Source organism: Larimichthys crocea, chromosome XXIII (genome assembly GCF_000972845.2).
Source record: "Larimichthys crocea isolate SSNF chromosome XXIII, L_crocea_2.0, whole genome shotgun sequence".
NCBI classification, from domain to species: Eukaryota; Metazoa; Chordata; class Actinopteri; family Sciaenidae; genus Larimichthys; species Larimichthys crocea.
Window position 1 is genome coordinate 15,789,311 of NC_040033.1, and position 19,076 is coordinate 15,808,386.

Genomic DNA, 19,076 nt, shown 5'->3' on the forward strand with positions numbered 1-19,076 from the left:
ATTTCATATACAGCAGATTAAAAGCAATAGGTACTGTGGTCACAATGAGATTCAGTTTTGAAGCTCTCTTCATGATTTTGCAGATATGTAAATGATACAGAGGTTTCATGTACGTGTCATTTATCTGGTTTTACAAACTGATTTTTAAGACAAATGTGACATGTAGTTAACAAAAATGCAAATTACTGCACACATTAGTTTACTTAATCATATATGTGTTTGTGTGTATGTGTCCAGGAGCTGATTGAGTACTACAAACACCACTCCCTGAGAGAAGGTTTTAGGAGTCTGGACACCACACTGCAGTTTCCTTACCGGGAACCAGAGAACGCTGCTATGCACCGCCTCAACCGGACAGGTAGCAACAGTGAGTAGACCTGAGGAGTCAATAAGAATAGAAAGAATCCACAACCCAGACACTAAACATTTATACAGTTATGGTAACAGCTTTATAATGTTTCAGGACAATGTCAGTCTCAAATTATTTGTTCCTTCAAATTTAAAGACCGAACTGCAATTTGGATATAGAGTTTAATAATTATTAATAGTTCAATCTATCCCATACTGTATTTGTATAATGTAAGCTGATGATATCATAGCACTTCACATAGTATATAGCAATGACCTTTAACATGAAGGAGAGATAACAGTGGAACAGAAGTTAAATTACAAGCAGGGTGGCTATTAATGAAATTATTATTAAAGGAACATTGTGGAGTTTTTAGTAGCGCTATGGAGTAACGTTTTGTTTGTTTCTATCTCATGCATATGTTTGTAAACAAACAACTTAATTTTTTACATTCAGAGGGTACCTAAGTTTCTGACCTCATGGCTAAGGCTGAAACTAAATATCATATACCACATAAAATGTAGAAAAATGCCCATCACAATTTCTCAGAACCCAAGGCGACGTCTTTATTTGTGTGACCAACAGTCCAAAAGATATTTACTTTTCTATCATTTAAACAAGAGAAAAACAGCAAATGATGACATCTCAGAAGCTGGGAGCAGCCAGTATTTTTTTTTTTTTTTGCTCGATGATCAAAATAGTTCCAGATTAAGTTTCTGTTGACTGACTAATCAATGAATGGACTAATCGTTTCAGCTTTAGCCATGACATTCTAAACCAGACATTTGACAGTCATACTAATCATCTTAGTAGAGCAGCGTGATCTGACACTCCGCTGCTCATTAATGCTCCTTTCATTCTTAATAGTTTTTGTTTCCTGCAACATGCTGCTGTTACTGGCACTGCTGATTTCTTCACCACTACCCAAGCTGCCTGTTCTGTTTTCTTATCTATCATCCTTCCCACACAGCTTTAATTTACATGGGACCATTTTCACATCCTTAAAAGAGCTATGTAGCTATTCACTGTTAAAAACTGTCCAGTCTCCTTCGATGTTAATTGTTTTTGACTTGAACTGTCAAACGGTGGTTGGAGAATCCACTAAGCATGTTATTAGATTTGATAATGTTCTCTGGACGTTTAGTGAACATCAAATCAATTTGAGTGTCAGTGGAGGGAGATAATCTAACCTCCAACAATTTAACCAAAGTAAAGAGCTTTTATAATCTGAGTTACAGTCTAATCATATTTATGATATATATATATATATATATATATATATATATATATGGAAATACATATGACTATCCTACAGTGTTTAGTGTGGGTAATAGGGAAATTATTACAATGAGTTATTGTTTGATCTCTTCATATGTTTGATTGTTAATCTTAATGATGTTTCAAACATAAAAAACAAAAATAAAACATGACTTTTTCAATTCATTAGTAATATTACACCATCAGTTTAAGATATGTTTTAATGTTAAAGCACTAATAGTAAAATCTATTCCATACTGTATTTGCTGCAACCTCACCCTCTTCTTCCTGGCACCCCTAAATCTTAGACAGTGGACCTTTAACTAAGTGATCATCACAGACTGGTTTAAATTAAGTGTTACTGAACCATCAATCATCAGTCAGTTTACTACATGAGTATTGGAGTAATTTGTGACTTTAAAAAACAGAACAGCGCCAGACGAAGTTGTCGGCAAACTTTGTTTTTCTGGTTGTTATTGTGCGCCGTCTGGCAGTTGTTGAGGTGAAGATTTAAGCTATGTGATATTTTTTTGTATTATATTTGTGTACGAATGAGCTGTTTGTTCTGTTATGAACAAACCTGTCAACACCTCAAGAAAAAGCAGCTGTTGTCGCTAACACTTTCTGAGGAGCAGCACTGTACCGGAATGTAGCGCACTGATGATTATTCATGCATGCAGCTGCCTTTCCTTCTTAACTGACTTTGTCAGTCATTACCCTAACTAACCTGATTCCTCCTCAACATTCAGGTGTTCCAGTGGGATGTTTTTTTGCTTCTGACTCTAAAGTTAACAGGTGTGGGGTGTGTTACTTTAAACTTTTTAGATTTTAATGAGAAGATATTTGGGTTTGAAGTGAAGCAACAGATGACACAACAGTGCATTGTCAACCTGCCAACTTAAGAGTGAATGTACAGACATTTCTGTGACAAAAACATTTCCTAGTGTAATTTGATAATGAAACGTTCAAATAGTAGAAAGACTAGGGAGTAAGGGGAGGGAGCAAAACTGCTGTAAAACATCCATGTTCGCCCCACACAAGCTAAATGTTTCCAGCAGTGCAAGAAGAAAAGGTATTAAACAGTGTGTGAGCTGGGCAAAGCATCATTGCCCATCAGTTGGCAAATGGAAAATGTATGACTTCAGAGGGAAAATGAGATTTCATCTGAACCCTGTACTGCACTGCACTGCATGCAATGGGGGGAAAAAAAGGCTTGATGACGATCATGTTCCAAGTGGGAGAGATGTGAACAGATTGTACTGAGCTGTGTGGTTGTTCTAGACGGGGCCTGTTGTTCAAACTCTGTTTCAAATCACAAGTCGAGACAGCTTCAATCCAAATTTGTTTTGTTCCGGTGTGGTCTTCAGTGGTGTAGGCAGTCTCCTCCTGGTGTGCAGACTTCATTTTCTCTCTTTTACTTTTAAATGACTCTTTTGTTTTGATTTCCATCTTCCTCGAGCACTGCTGGAAGACTGCTAATTAATGTTCACACTTGTTTTTTTTTTTGTTTTTTTGGATAGCTTCGCAGAAGGCAAAACTGATTGATTGATAGTTGTTTACCTACAACTACAATAGCAACAATACCAGTGTTAACCCAAAATATGAATTAATACAAACTATTACTAAACTAAACTACAAACAAACTCAGCTGCCAGTGTGTGTGTGTGTGTGTGTGTGTGGGACTCTGAGCTGCTGATTGGATTTTCACTCATCTTCACTCTCTCGTGAAATGATACAATGTATGTGTATGTGCGTACTCCTGGCATTAGTCCCCTCTATTAGTCAACCGGCTTACATTGTATATTCCGGTGTGGTCCACAAATCAGATTTTGCAAAAATGAAGCATGTAAAATGCAGCTGGTGTTTGGGTGGCTGTTTGAAGTGGAGGGCGATCCCTCTTCATATAGCGCGTACCTAGACACCATTAGGGGTAGCTGAGCTGTCTCTCAGTGCGCTGATTAGTATTCATTTTAAAAACCACTGGAGCTCTGCTCTCCTTACAGCATATCAATAACCCAGGCCAGTTAACTTGCCAGCAGTATTGTTGGAAGCGGCGCATTTGTCATGAAATTTGGGCATTTATCTGCCATTGCAGGGATTAGATTGTCTATTCCCAGTGGCAGAAATGTGGGCTTCTGTGCAGGCACGGGTTTAGAAACCTTCAAATTGGGTAGATTCGGTCAGAGTTTTGAAAAAGGAATCACAGTTTTGTGTCTCTTTGTAGTTATTTTTTTGTCGTTTTGTTGTTGTTTTATGTCTCTTTGTTGTTGTTTTGTGTATCTTTGTAGTTGTTTTGGATCTCTTTGTAGTTGTTTTGTGTATCTTTGTAGTTGTTTTGGATCTCTTTGTAGTTGTTTTGTGTCTCTTTGTTGCTGCTTCTGTCTCTCTTTGGTTGTATTGATTGGTGCTTTGCTTTGTGTTTCTTTGTATCTATTTTATCTCTATTTGGCTGTTGGTCTTCTTTTTGTAGCTGTTGTTGTCACTACACTTCAGTGGTGCACAGAAGTAGACATGTGGCTGTGTAGCCAGAGTGAACATCTGTCTATATATATGAATTCAGAAAGTTTTGAAAGTATAAGAGTGTTCCATTGTCCGGATAGTACAGATAGTTCCTACATCAGGAATAGTGTTGTTCACCCCAGTTAAACTTTTCTGGACAAAATCATTCATTGGCATCAATTTAGCTAACTACTTTTATTGAATTTGAAACTTTATAGCCTGTTTTTGTGGCACAGCTTTGTGGCATCAGCATTTCCTCCTGACTGAACCCTTGCCATGCTTGCTATGTTGACACTCCAAAATAACCCAGAAGACTGTATCTATACGGACTAAGGTACTAATACTTTCAGGGTTAGAGGTTCTATTCCCCAAAGAAATACACTAACACTGCCAACTCTAAGACATTGTTGGAATCAGATCAATGCCTGTAGCTTCTTTCTCTGCCAGTAGAAATACTGGAAGACAGATAGAAATACAATGCAGCAGGCCTCCGGTGAGTTATTTCTCAAGTTGTTTGCAAGATAAAGGTACAGTTAGTCTTTCTAAAGTAAATCTGCACTGCGGACATTGTGAGCTTGAGAAAGAAAACGTAAAGAAACAATTAGGATACCACAGGAAAGTACTGCAATAACAGAATAAGAAACAAAGCATATCGTTGTCTGATAAGCTACAGTATCAAGTCAAGCGTGTCTGACTGAGGAAATTTGTGAAGGAGATGTGTCTCTGTAGTTGTGACTGTATTACAGCTGGGTGACTGTCTTTATAAATATACAAATAGAAATCTATTCCCTATGCTGTAATTGTGACTACATTGCATGTTTCTTCCAATTGCTTCCAATACAGAGCCCACATTGAGTCCAACTAAATGCAAATAAATTAACCATCCGGGAAAGAACTGCTACCAGTGGCTGGAGCTCCTCCTCTGTCAGTTGTCATTTATTTTTTATCAAACTGCAATGGTATTCTTTACACCTCTGAAAAGAAAAAAAGCTCAGAGTGGAGATTTTTAAAACATGTTTTATTATTTTTCTCCTTTGCTTCTCTCTCCTTCTACCATCCTACCCCCATCCCTGCCCTCTCCCCTCTCACATCTCTCTGCTCCCTGCCTGGCCTGCCCTGCCATAGCCCCATTTCTCTGCGGCCTCTCTTTTGTATCTCCTGCCGGCTACAGCTTTGTACCTCCTTCCTCTGCTCCCTTCTGGTCAGGTACAGGTATCGCTTTTCACACTCTGACTGTCTCTCTAACACTGGACCTCTCTCTTTTCCCTTTCATGTTGTAGTCTGCTTAGCATGCTGGCTGTAGCTCAGTGCATTCACATCATCGCCTGGATCTCTGCCTTAAAATCCGCCATCTCACTTCCCACTGCACCACTTCACCTCTTCCATAGTTGTGTGCACACACGTCATCCTGTGTGGAGAATAGGGACTGTTTGTTTTAGTAATGCACGTATACACTGTATGTGCGCTGTATGTGTGTGTGCACTTTTGCATGGAAATATCAGAGTGTGAGGCAGAAGCTGTTGAGAAAGAAGTAGTTTTGGAAGTGTTTTCTGAGGCGTATGTGGCTGTGTGTTTACTTGTGTGTGTGTCTGTCTGTCAAAGTAAAGGTGGACGTGTCCAAATACACAGAGCTCCTGTATATTAGATATTCTATCCCCACGGCCAGGTTGTAGAGGTCTGGCATTCCATTTCCACCTGTCAGCTTAGCCCAGTCCGACCCACCAGTCAGTGTCTGGAGAAAGTAGAAAAAGTCGTCAGGGTGGGATGGAGCTGTGGTAACTAGCTAACCTTCTCCACGGCTGTCTCTCATACTATGGTCTCCTCGACAGGATGCCTAGTCGCGCACACACACACACCCAGCTGTCAGAACCCTCCAGCTGGACTTTCTCAACTAAAGCGATGCAATACATAACTACAAGTACTTGCTGGGCCGTACTTTTCTTTTTTAGTTTGGTGCCTGTAAAATAAATCACAAGTACTGGTAGAAGAGACAAATAGGTTAGCTGATTCAACTCTTTATGTTGTTTATCAGGTCACCTGCAAAACTTATGAGTGAAAGCTAATTAATACCTCCATACATCATTTCTAACTTTACATTACATTCTTTTTGTCCCTCAGCCTTTAGTTGTGACCAATTAGGTTGCTAAACTTGTGATTTAAAATTAAGCAACGATTAGTTTATTTATTTATTAGTTTATGAGCACAGAACATATTACAGCTCCCATGAATAATGACAAAAAAGCTGAGCAGCGTGAGCAATTAAATATCATTATAAGTTTTTGATGTTAAGCAGAGCAGTGTGAGCAATTAAATATCATTATAAGTTTTTGATTTGGCTCTAGAGCTCATGGGAAATGTTGTCCATTAAAAGCAGCAAAAACATGAATATTATAATAATAAACATTATTAGAACATAAAAATAAAGCTCTATGCCAAATCCTCTGTGAATGTTGATATTACTTGTTTGATTTATATACTGTATGTATACATGGAGAAGTCATTTCAGAGTTTGTAGTATTCATGCAGCTTAGAATGACGTCATGCCTGCTTAGGTAAGGTTAGATCATTGTTGTGTTATTTCTGTGAAACTCTATTTAAAATATTCGTGCTTTATATCTTTTTTAACATTTTTATCTAGGATCAGGTCAGATGTGTTGACTGTATTGTATATTATCTCTTTAACTCATATTTCATATATTAGCAGTTTTAATTAGCTGCGCAAAACACCTAACAGTTACTGGATATAAACATTAAACAACTAGCTAACCTCTGGAACTATGTTAATTGGTGCAATCTCTTTAAATTTCTATAGTAAATACTTTATTAATTTTTATCTCATGTAAACATAGAAAGAGCTGCTAGGTTTTTACTAGGAGAGAGACAGAGAGGTGAGGCTCCAGGCTTTTCTGGCCAAATGAAAAAAAATATCACCCATCTCTATCTGTGTGTTTATGTGTGTGTTCAAGTGTGTATGTGTCGACACTGAAACAGATTTCTTCACACACATCTTCTTGAGCCTTGAATGAACTGAACTTCATATATGTATTTTTTTTTTTAACACCCAGCCCTCCTTCTCTCTCTGTCTAGTGTTAACGCCGAAAGTGATTGGCGTGGCGATCGCGCGGTACGACTTCAGCTCACGTGACACCCGGGAGCTCTCGCTGCAGGAGGGTGACGTGGTGAAGATCTACACAAAGTCAGGGGCCAACGGCTGGTGGAGGGGCGAGGTCAACGGCAGGGTGAGTGGCAGCCTTAATATGCCAATAAAACACCATGTGTGGCCAACAATACAAATGTGGAAAATAATCTTTTCATATATATTTCATAGATATTAGCTTCTTCTACTTTTTTAAAAACCCTGAAAAACTTTGTTGGGTGAAATATTGCTGTGCCCTTTTTCATTAGTTTTCATTGGGCACAATAATAAACCTGTGATATATGTAGCTTTGCTCTGCATTCATGTTTACATTTAATCAAGGCAGGAAAGTTTCAGAACTCTCATTAGCTGTATTTACTCAGGTTTTATCTTTAGTCTGTCATGTACACCTTTCCAACATTACGATTTCCACACATCATCGCTGGGAAGAGTTCATTTTCTGCTCTTGTATGTCTTAAATGCATTAATGTTCTCATCCAATACCAAGAGTGCTTCATAATCAGGCCTGCAGCTCGGTTCTAAATGCAGAGTAATATGTGTACTGACTCCCACACACATACACATTTTTGCTTGCTGGAGACTGTTAGACTGAGTTACAAATTCAGTCTGTGTGTGTATGTATGTGTGTTAGTGTGTGCGCTGCAAACCTCAGTCTGTGTGCTGCCAGTGTGTTTTGTGAACAGCTGTGGTAAATGAAGAAGCGTTTCTCTTTTACACAGCCTGATGTGTGTGTTTATGCTGCTCTGGTGGAAACGAAACACTGTCTATAGAGAGCTGTTAGACTCTCTTTAGAGCCTTCAACCAGTAACAACAATCTGTGCTGCTGGAAAAATAAATAATAATAATAAAAAAAAAAAGCTGGCTGAATCTGTCAATGGAAAAACACTATATAGATCATACCACTATATCCTTTGCAAGATATCAGCTATCCAAAACTATTTTGATATGTTTCCAGTGATGCCGTAGTGTTGTTTTAATATCTTTAGTCTTGATTCTTTTCAAATTTTAATTAATTTTTTTAGTTTAAAATTGAACTCTCTGACACTTTAAAACTGTGTCAATCGTACAAAATGACATTACATTATATTTCTCATTCAAAACATTCACCAATAACTGGCATGATTGAACATTTTGTCTCACATTTAGTCAGACTTAATATGTTTAATAAAGGTTTTAGCTCAGTTACTATGTTAAGATGTGCAAATAGGTTAGGAAAAAATGTTTTAATAACAAAACTTACAATATGAATGTAGTCATGTAAAAAAAGTTCATCAACTTGCTCAGATTTTGAAAAAGGAGCTGTTGGTGATCATTTTGTCCTGATGCCTTTAGTAGTGCCAGCAGTAGCAAAGTGGCATGTACAAGACATTTTTTCCCATTAGAATCTCTCCTACACACATTATACAGCTCTTCACTGTGGGATGCTGAAATGCATTCTGGTAAATGTAGGAAATCATTATCTGAAGTCGAAGAAGGAAAGAGGAGAGGAGTGAACTGATGCTGCCGGTCAACTCCTTTGTGATTACTTATTCCCCTTTCTCCCACCTTCAGGTCGGCTGGTTCCCATCCACATACGTAGAGGAGGGTGAGGAGTGAAAGGTCCAAAACGGGAAGAAGAGTACGAAAAAAGAGGAAGCTGTGGAGCAAGCAAACCCGAGCGCACAACAGTAACAAAAGACAGTGATCTTATTCTGCACTGCTGCTTGCTCCAGCGTTACTTTTCAGAGCAAAGCAGACGGCTTCACTCTCCTCGATGGAGTCCTGTTGCCTACATCCCAGAGGCCTTTGGGAGAGACGAGGGCTACAGTACATTGCAGACGCAAAGATGGCCCCATCATTTCTGGTTGACTCTGAACGGCTAAGTGACTCCACCAGCAAGCAGCTTGCCTGTCAGCGGGGCAGAAGCCCTCGCCAGTCGCCCCCCTCCTCCCTCCATAACTTTGTCCGTCCATCCATAATTCACCCTTCGCTCCCTTCCTCTCTCTGCCCCAGCTAGCCGCAGCCCCCGACTCCCACCTGTTTCTGCTTGCCAAGTCGTCCGTCGCCAATCTGTCAAAAGTGGGATACCCAAATGCCACTCTTCCATAAAAAGGGTTCATCCATCCATCCATCCAACCATTCATCCATCCATCCATCCATCCATCCTTCCAACCCCTGTGGGAATAGAGTTATCTGAGCTGGAAAAGACCCACACTGTAAAGTTTTTTCCTTCCTTTCATTCCCTCCTCACACTGAAAGGATTTCAGTCAGTCTTGACCTTGCCTGTGTGTTTCTTCCACTAATGCAGGTGGTTATTGATGACTTGATGACCCAGATTCACACACACACACACACACATAGACACACACCACCCACCTCTCCTCCCCTTCAGATTATGATCACACACGCACTCTTACAGGAGATGTAAGAGGAGGGATGGCGTCGGATAGCATCGCTGCACAGTGCCAGCAATTGATCGCTGTTGTTCCTGTTTTCCTCCCACCTCCTACATTCTTTATCTCCAGCCCAGCCTCTCATGTTTTCAGTTGTCTTGGCCGTTAGCGATCCTCTGCTCTTATCGGTGGCAGCTCTGTCGACAGGAGCACATTCGCCGAGGCTTTATCTTATTGGAGGCATTAGCGGCTTGTCGGGGAACAAGCCACACTACCAAGAAGCCACCTGTCCCCGAACATAAGAAAGAAAAGCAGATGAAACACAAACACTGCCCAACTTTGTCCGTCTTTTTATTTTTCTCTTTTATCTCTGCTTTTTTCAGCTTGTCTTAAAAGTTTTTTTTTTTCACTTTCATCAGCTCCAGTTTTGATGCAGTTTGATTGATAGCATTCTTGCAATGGGATGACATCTACCCAGATTTTTACACAGATGTGTAAGCATCACATTATTTTATCGTCTTCCTAAGTGTTAGTGGAGACTTTTGCGTCTCTCACACGAGAATACAAATTGTGCAGAAACACTTGCACATTTGCAATTTAGGGCATTTGTTTTAGCAAGAAAAACATCAAATTTAAACACTTCAATCCAAAAGATATCAGTTTCCCACCACGTTTTTGTTCTTGCTAACTGTCTCCCCTCTTCTTACACCCTCTCCTTTCCTGTGTTCCAGCCTCACCCCCTGATTATGCACAGTGTCTCCTTAATTCACAGTGAAAGAGGATTTTCCCACATTTGCGGGAATAAATACCTTTACAGAAAAACACACTCCTAATGTTAACACGCACACTCACTGCTATATAGTCAGACAGAAGAAGACGGCACTGTACACAGATCCAAAACAGTGATCAACTTATGTCTGGAGGTGAGGCCGAAAACTCCCCAGCAGTTGGCTTTGTGCAGCGACGTTTTAATCTCAGCCAACATGTTGATTCTCTCTTTAGTTACTTTGCTGTAAAACAAACTACGAACCATTGTTCTTTGTTGAAAATATGTACATATTGACATTTTTATTTAATTCACGGTTGGTTGATTTCTGTTCGCACACAATGTGCAGAAAGCAGTCACCCAATCAAACACAGTTCTCCGAATGTCAGGCATGCATTTCTCTGAAGTACTTTGAACTAGTCCTTTAATATCCTCAGTTTGAAGTTGTTCTTTGGCTACATGTCCTTCCTCCTCATTCCTCAAATACAGACTTTCACACAGTTAGACACGCCTACGCATGACATTTTAAAAACCATGCATCTCTTTTCTGTTAAGGGAAACTATTTATGTAACATGCTATGTACATAAAATAAAATGTCTGTCAGTGAAACACACATTGAGGTGTACTAAGAGGCAGCATTCTCTAGTTGACAGTTTAAGTGAAAGAAGTGTCGAATACTGAGTCTGACATTGACTAAAGTCAGAACTTTCAGAGCTGATGTCGAAGTTTAACCGCTTGAGTTCAAGAAAGTGTGGCTAACTAGCGGATCTTGCCTCTGATAACAGCCCTCAGGGCATTGCTTTCATTCAAAGCTATCATCCCCATGTCTTGTCTCCATTGTGCCCACGCCACAGAGTGTTGTATCAGAAATCTACTTTGTGAATCTAAGTGAGAATTTATTGTAAAGATATGCTTTTGTATGCGCTTAATGGAGCCATTTCGTTTGAAATTCACTAACAACCCCCTGCCTGCCCTGTCACTCCACGCCATTATGACGCGTGTGACAAAGAGCTTTTTGTTCTCAGTTGTATTGTTTAACCACTGGACTGAAAAATATTGTGTCAGATGGGTCATATTAATGTATTTTTGCATGACAACTCCCTTTTTTTTTTTTACAACTTGTATCATCAACAGTATCATTAAGTGACCACTAGATGGAAGCATCCTAAACACATCTCCTTCTCTCTGAGCAGTCACCTTCAACTTACTAAAGTTTGGAGATGACATCATCTCATTTGGCAAACAATATTTAAAGAAGCAATTAGCAAGAGGCTCAGACTTGCTGCTGTGAGTGAGGAGCTGTGATCAGAGAGATGATTAAAAACAGACAAAAAACTGTTTTTATAGAGGTGAAGAAGTGAACGGGCAGGTAGACGACAGATGCAGTGTGTTTAAAAGTATTTCGAAAATAAGTTTTATTGTAAAGTTTCTCTAACTTCAGATCAGATTTCTAAATTTTATGATATTCTAAAGAAACTTCTTGTCCAGTAGGAACAGTGAGGATGATATTTCTCCTCCCCTCCTGTTTCCTGAAAAGTCTGCAGTCTCTGAACAACCAAACATTAAATTCATAACATCTTTAGGAAATCTGTGGTGCGACAGCGGCACAAATGCGATCCAGCACTAGCTTCTCTCCGGTCTCGGTGGAGAAGTGGAGAAGGTGGAGTAGGCTTCTCTAATCGCAGACTCCGGTAATCCACTCCCGCACTCCTCCTCTGCCCAGATGAACTCTGACAGCGGGGCCATTTACAACTGCAGGCCTTCCTCCCCTCCCTGAGTGCGATTCCAGATTTTGTGTGCACGGGAGGGACGGGAGGAAGGCTCAAGGGTATCTGTGATCTAATCATTACACCATCTCCTCACCCCAGCGACCCCACTGCATCCATCTCTCTGTCGGCTCCCCTCTCTCTCGCTCTGCCTCACCTTGTCACTTCCCTTCTCTCTTTCTCTCTCTCTCTTTCCCCATCTATCTTTCATCCAATCTCTGTCTTCTTGGTTTCTCTCTGTATTCTGTCCCTCACCCCGATGCTCTGTGGGCTGTAACCGCTGTATGTTGGCGGGAGGAGAACAGAGGATTCAGTATTATGAGGAGAGGAGGAAGAGAGGCGGTCTGATTCTCCGTAAACAACCTCAGCAAGATGAGGACTAGTGTAATTTTACCACAAATGAATAGACTGAGAGAAATAATGCCAATTAGAGAGAGAATTAGTATTGGCTCTCACCACTGTCATCTCTTCATATACAGTGTGTGCACAGATTATGTCCTCATGCGTAGGAATACACTGTACGTGCGGAAATACATTTTGAAAGGATTCAGGACCGGGCAAGTCTTAACCCAGCAGGGGTTTTAGGATACAATCTCCTGAACCAACACATAAGGACAGTTCTGTAGTAACCTGAACAGAAATGTAATATCCACCTGTACATGAAGAAAAATATGTCTGAATAATAATACTTAATAATACTAAAATACTTCTTCCTTACTGGGCTGAGACTCTATTTTTGATCCAGGAAATCATTCACAAATCATCTCCCCACCCCCCTCTGCGTCAGTGCTCAGTCTTGACTGAAGTTTGCATTCATTGTGTCCATGTACTGTTAACCCTACGAAGCCAAAGATGTATGCCGTACTTCATGTACACTCAATGTTATGTCTCATAACCACGGTACCCGACCGCTGTGGCCTAACTCTATAACTGTGCAATCTCGACTGTGTAGCATTACTGTGTATTGTTGCTGTATCATACTGTAAAATATGTACATAGCACATAAATAAAGATATACATTGCTTCTTCTACTGTGTTGTTGTGTAATATCATATCACTGTAGCTGATTTTATAATAAAAGTAAATTATAACATTACCCAGTGTTCAATAAATCAAATAGTGATGGATCATTAGGAATCTATAGAAACTATAGAAACATACAGAAGACTGTGTACAGCATGTACATCCTTTTTTTAAATGAGATTGAACACTAAACATAATTCAGACTGATTGAAGTTAATGTCATCCTCATTATTTAAGGTTAGGCAACAGGATCTGTTGGCAAGTAGTTTTAAGTTCTGACATTCAAACCTTCAGTGGTGGTGTAAATAAGTAGGTTTGCTTAATGTGAGGTACATGTAATGGAGTAACAGCTGTAGTTAGTAGTTGCCCTCCACATTTTAGAACATATAAGGATACCCTGAATAATAACTCTGTATTGTAACTTTAAATGTATGCAAGTGTAACATTCAGTGTTTGTGCACATCACATTTAGACCATAATTGGCTTCCAAACTAGCCAATCACATCACAGAATCATCTTGCATGTGCATGTTTTGAACTGAAACTGAGATTTAAAGTGAGCACAGAGAAACTTTCCTCCTTCAGCAAATGAATGTGAAAAGAAACTGCCCATGCATCATGCATCCAAGTGAAACACATTTTATATTAAAATAGATGAGTCACTTACAAACACAAAGGCATTGCACTTCATAATGAACGGCCCAACTGTAAGTCAGGTAGTTAACAATAGCTACATTCACAACATAAATGCATTATTATATCATATATAACAATAATAATAATAATGACTTCTAGATTTTGCTTGCAGGACCTTTACTTGAAAACTAATATTTCTGTGTGCTGTGAGCACTTGAACTCCAGTAATCTAAATACTTCTTCAGCCACTACAAACCTGACCACAACATAAAAATCTATATTCTTTTCAAAGCAAATAAGATGAAGCATTCAAACAGCATAAAACAAATGTATTAAATAAGTAAGATTTAACCACATAATTTCATACAGTTTTATGAATTAAGACAGAAGCATTTTGTGCCATAAATCACTCGGTGAGTATTTCTGAGTGCTTTGAAATGACACTCAATTGAATTCAACTCTTTAATTTGCAACCATTGTAGCTTTTAACAGACATTGTCAAAGTTGAAAGCAAATAATCACAACCTTTTAAATAATTCATTCTTAATATCAAAGTCTTTAATGTGCAAACAGCTGAGTGGCTAAAGGAGCAGAGAGTGTTTAGAGCTGCCGGCTCTTGCCAGTAAATCAAAAAGAAATAAGAGCGTAATATGACCTTTCTCGTGGTCAGTCTCGTGTATATTAGCTCTGCTTGCCCAGAAGTGACTTTCCGGCTAAAATTAGGTCTTAGTCTTTAAACTATACTAGCTCTCATTAAATGTCAGCCATGGTGTTACTGTTGTGTTTTGTTGCTGTTCCCTCCACAGGACTTAAATAACCTGCAGCCAGCGGGATGCTGTTTCTCACCAGCTTATTGGCTAATAGGTGTGAATGAATGTGGGGATAAAGGTGGATCCTGTTGCCGTACTCATGCTGATAATAATGAACCACGTTAACTAAACTTCTAATTATAACCAGTTAAAAATGAATGCAGGAAAGGTGAACGCTAACAGTACTGTGGGTGTGTGAAAGCATGCAGTGAACAGTTGTACAAGTGTGTACAAGACGCACACCATATGTTGATGCTTACTGTAGCTTCTTCGTTAGAATGATTGTGCATGCACGTGCAGGCCTTGTGTGTGTGTGTGTGTGTCTGTTTGTGTGTGTGTGCGCTGGTGTGTGGGTGGTGGTCTCCTTGGCCATCTGCTGCCTGGTTACCTGCCGTTGCTGTAGCTAGACTGAGGCTCGGACACCAAAAGGATGAGTGTTGTGGGCTGTTGCTGGCGCTGCAGGGGTGGAGAGAGACGCTGAACTAAATACCCATCAGGCGGGCTTCTCTTTGGCCAGGCCAGTCTGGATCCACCACCAGTCCACCTCCAGCTGAGGGTGGACTACCAGAGTGACAGATGGCTGGTGAGAGGGTGACATCAGCCTTCGTCAGAGATTGTTAAGGTCTAACTTTCTGGACTGCTGCAGTCTTCGCTGATATGAAATGGATTTTGAAGATGAGCAAAGATTTTTTCACCGAGTCCTGTGTTGAGACTGATGGAAAGAGAAGCCCCTGTGACTGATAATATAAAAGCAGAGGTGGCTGATAGTTATCGTGAGGTTGTTTGCAGTGGTGTAGCGGCGCTTGGAGGAGTGAGTACACTTTTAATTCATGCCCCAAATTGTTTTTTTAAGGCAGCTTGTCCAGCAAAGGATAAACACCCTGTGTTACAGACGCTGGCACTCTTGCATATTTAGTTCACCCAGAAATGGGCCAATAGTATCTGCACATTGTCAGTTAACTTCTGCTGCTTGACTTCAGGGAGTGGGGATCATTACAAAATCAGCATTAGTCACAGGAGATGCAGATTTTGTGATAAATACTGACCCACAGACCGGCGAGACCACTACAGAATTATGCATTTTGAGTGAAGTATTCCTTATTCCTGAGTCTATCCGCTCATAAAAATTGGGCTATGTCATGCTTTTCTCGTCCTAGGAAATAAAAATTCAGCTCGCAGAACACTACTGAATAATGTGCAACAGCTGGGATTAAGAAGTGGGAGATAGTCCCAGGCACAGTTCTTAGTGTGGAGAATCCTGAAGAGTCTAGCGTCGGTTTGGTGGGTCGAACAAATGTCACTAAGTTGTGTAATAAGTAGATAGAATGCAATTACATTTTAGTGCTTAATTGGTCATATAACATGAAATAGGCAAGTCAGCTTGCTAGCCATAGTGTTAAATTAACTTCTTAACCATCCGACTGTATAATTAACTAGTATGTACTGTACATAGTGTTTCTAACATTGTGCATATTTTCATGTTAAAAGTTAAATTAAAAAAAGACACATTTGTAGATCGATTAGAAAGATTTCCCCACAAGGAGATTTTGCGTCTTGTTTTTAACTGCAACTCCACAAAAATTTGACTGAGATAGAAAACCAACTATTTTTTGGAAGCTGGTTTTTGTTTGTCATGAACAAACCCAAAAATGCCTGGCAGTGAGTAAATCACTCAAATACCTTATTAACAGCTGCTTGTCCTGATGTATTCAGTAAACATATGTTTAAATTGTACTTGCATGCACAAACACTAGCGAGGACCACTGAATCGAAATGACCTGCTCTGTTGAGTGAACCTCTCTCTGGTTCAGTTAAGCACTGCAGTCGTCTGTCTGCTTTTCCTTCTGTCTCCCTCTCCAAATCCTTGTATCTCATAACCTGCCATGTTCTGACTTCTTCCACTGCACTCCATATATGCCAGTCCATTTCTCACTCCAGCTCGCTCGTGCTTTCTCTGGGTTTATGTCTGTCTTTTGGGGCCACGAGGGAGCCATCATCATTGCCAGACGGTATGGCTGCTGTGTGTAAATATCAAGCAGCACTCTTTCCCCCCCTGTTTTCCTGGAGACTATCAGCACTGCATAAACACTGAGGTGCTGTCTACCGAACACGCTCAGACAGCTCATCACCATAAAACACATACACACACACACACTTACCTATTCAAAAAACCTGCACACACACAAACACACACTCCAGTATTGGTTCTTATGGGCATCTTTCTTCACAGGTTGCAGCTACATTATTCTAGCCTTTACTTTATTTTCATACATAGTTATGTATTCAGCATTGATTCAAGGGAATGTATACCCGCTATAGCAATGTGTGCATGCTGACATGGCTTGGCATTTCTAAGAAGCCAAGTGTGTGCAGGGTGATTGTATTTATTCCAACTGGCACCAGCATGAAATGAAGGCAGACTCTAGCGCACTTTTCAGATCTGCAGTTCTCTGTTGTAGCCCATTTTTTTCAGCTCACATATACAAACAAACACACCCAGGCTGTACAGAATGTGTGTCCAAACACGCACACCTAACAGATGGTGGCACAAACATTGCCTTCAGTAATAATCAGCATTATAAAACAGTTCAAAATGTATCCTTTTATTTCCTGAAAGGCATATTCCAAGTTTTATTAAGCTACATCATACTTAAGATCTTGAGCACATCCTGCCTGTATCTTCCTGAGTGAGTACATACAGACACTGTGCTTTAAAGGTGTGTTCTCCTTCCTTCCTTCAAGGTCAACAGGTATCAGCAGCAAAGTTGCTGCACAGCTGAAGCTGAGTCAGCTTAGAGCCAAAAGAATTTCACTAAAATACACAAAAGGGTTTGACAAAAGCATCTCAACGGGAGTCACATGTTGATACTTGATACTTGCAGCAGTTATATTCAGTCTGTCTGAGTTCATTCTGTAAATAAATACTGGTGTGATGACACCCTGTATGTTCCACACTATTTTTTTTTCTTTTCTCGGTGCATGAATTGAGAGAAAAAGTAGAGAAAAACTGGGAAAGTGTAGGTGTGTGTGCATGTGTGTATATCACACTTGTGACCTAGTCATACTGTAGCTGGAAGCAATGTCTGGAAGTTCAAATAATACATAATGTAAGGTAATTATGTAGAATAATACATTTATTGCCATTACATAATGGTTGATGTGTGAGTAACCATGGTTACATGACAGAAAATTATCTCAAAACCATACAATAATCATCACATTATATAATTGAGGAATAAATTATGCACTAAAAAATACATAATTAGTAAATGCCGATGCATAATTATGCATTTTTTGGCTGGCTGTGTTTTGCTGTGTACATTCATTAGTTAACTCTCTATACAGTTTAGAAAAGTAGTTTGCGTCATCAGCGACAGAGTCTGCCATTCTTGCAAATTCAAATAAATTTAGAGGAAGAGTTAGCACATTCACACTTTGCATGTAATTTGTACATATGCCCATATGCCAGGTAATGATGCAACTCAGAAAAGGTCAGAGGCTTTTTGAATATAAATATACACTCAATCCTCAATTTTTATACACTTTAAATAATGAAGCATATCACATTTATAAAGTATTTATTCCTGCAAATACTTAGTGAAAATAATAACAGCTGTGTTTTCGTTGTCTCAAAATAATCTACAGTGAGAGCCTTTTTATGTGAATTTCGCAGCTGGAGTTCTTCCTACATGTTTGAAAGAAGAGGACAAGACATGGGGGAGTATTCATTTGATTTCCAGAATGACCAAATTTGTCATGCTAAATTATTGTGGGGGAAAAAAGCATCTAGAAGTTTTCATTTCATGAAATAGTGCAACTTTAAACACATGGTGTGCTCGATTTGAATATTCTCCTCTAAATAAATATGACTTTTCAAGGCATCAGTAGAACACTCGGATACATAATATATATATATGTGATGTTAGTTAACAATATGGAAGCATGCATGGGGAAATCTAAAGATAAATATTGGGAATGTAAAGTTTAAATTAGGTAGATTTAGTAGATCTTTAATCTCGATTTGTACTCGAGACATTGCAGCACAGCTGAGGTACTTCCACATGTCCAGGAGATCCTGGAATTCGTGCCTCCCCTGTGGATTGTAGGGGAGGCTGGAGCTCACACTGATCCACTCCAATTTGGCAGAAGAGATGAAGGAAACTATCACAGTGTATGGTAAGCCACTGTCTCGGTTACATTTCATTTGTCCCTCTGTTCCAACTGCATTAGCTCATCATGCCTTGTATTATTGAAGTGGGACTGGAAGGATTTTCCCGCATCATAAACCCTGTGTTACAGGATCTTCACTGCTACACATGACTATCACATTTCTAATTTGGCATGTTAACAGCCTGAATAATTGGTTTAGTCCTGTGCATGTGAACGGTTTGGATGTGGGGATGTACAGTTATGTGTGAGCTCAACACACTCCACGGTGCATC

At 39.7% G+C, this 19,076-nt stretch overlaps 1 protein-coding gene across 2 annotated transcripts in view; it reads left to right on the forward strand.

The window, feature by feature from the left end:
* The window catches only part of vav3 (vav guanine nucleotide exchange factor 3), an 87,284-nt gene extending 74,086 nt beyond the window's left edge, over window positions 1-13,198 (forward strand). The window contains exons 25-28 of one of the 2 annotated variants that reach the window (XM_019274839.2): window positions 238-367; window positions 5,231-5,311; window positions 7,193-7,344; window positions 8,814-13,198. In XM_019274839.2, the coding sequence (XP_019130384.1) occupies window positions 238-367; window positions 5,231-5,311; window positions 7,193-7,344; window positions 8,814-8,858 (408 nt within the window). In that variant the 3' untranslated portion in view covers window positions 8,859-13,198. The remainder of the gene's footprint in view (window positions 1-237; window positions 368-5,230; window positions 5,312-7,192; window positions 7,345-8,813) is intronic. The other variant, XM_010729819.3, reaches the window with a different exon arrangement.
* The last annotated feature ends 5,878 nt before the right edge of the window (window positions 13,199-19,076 follow it).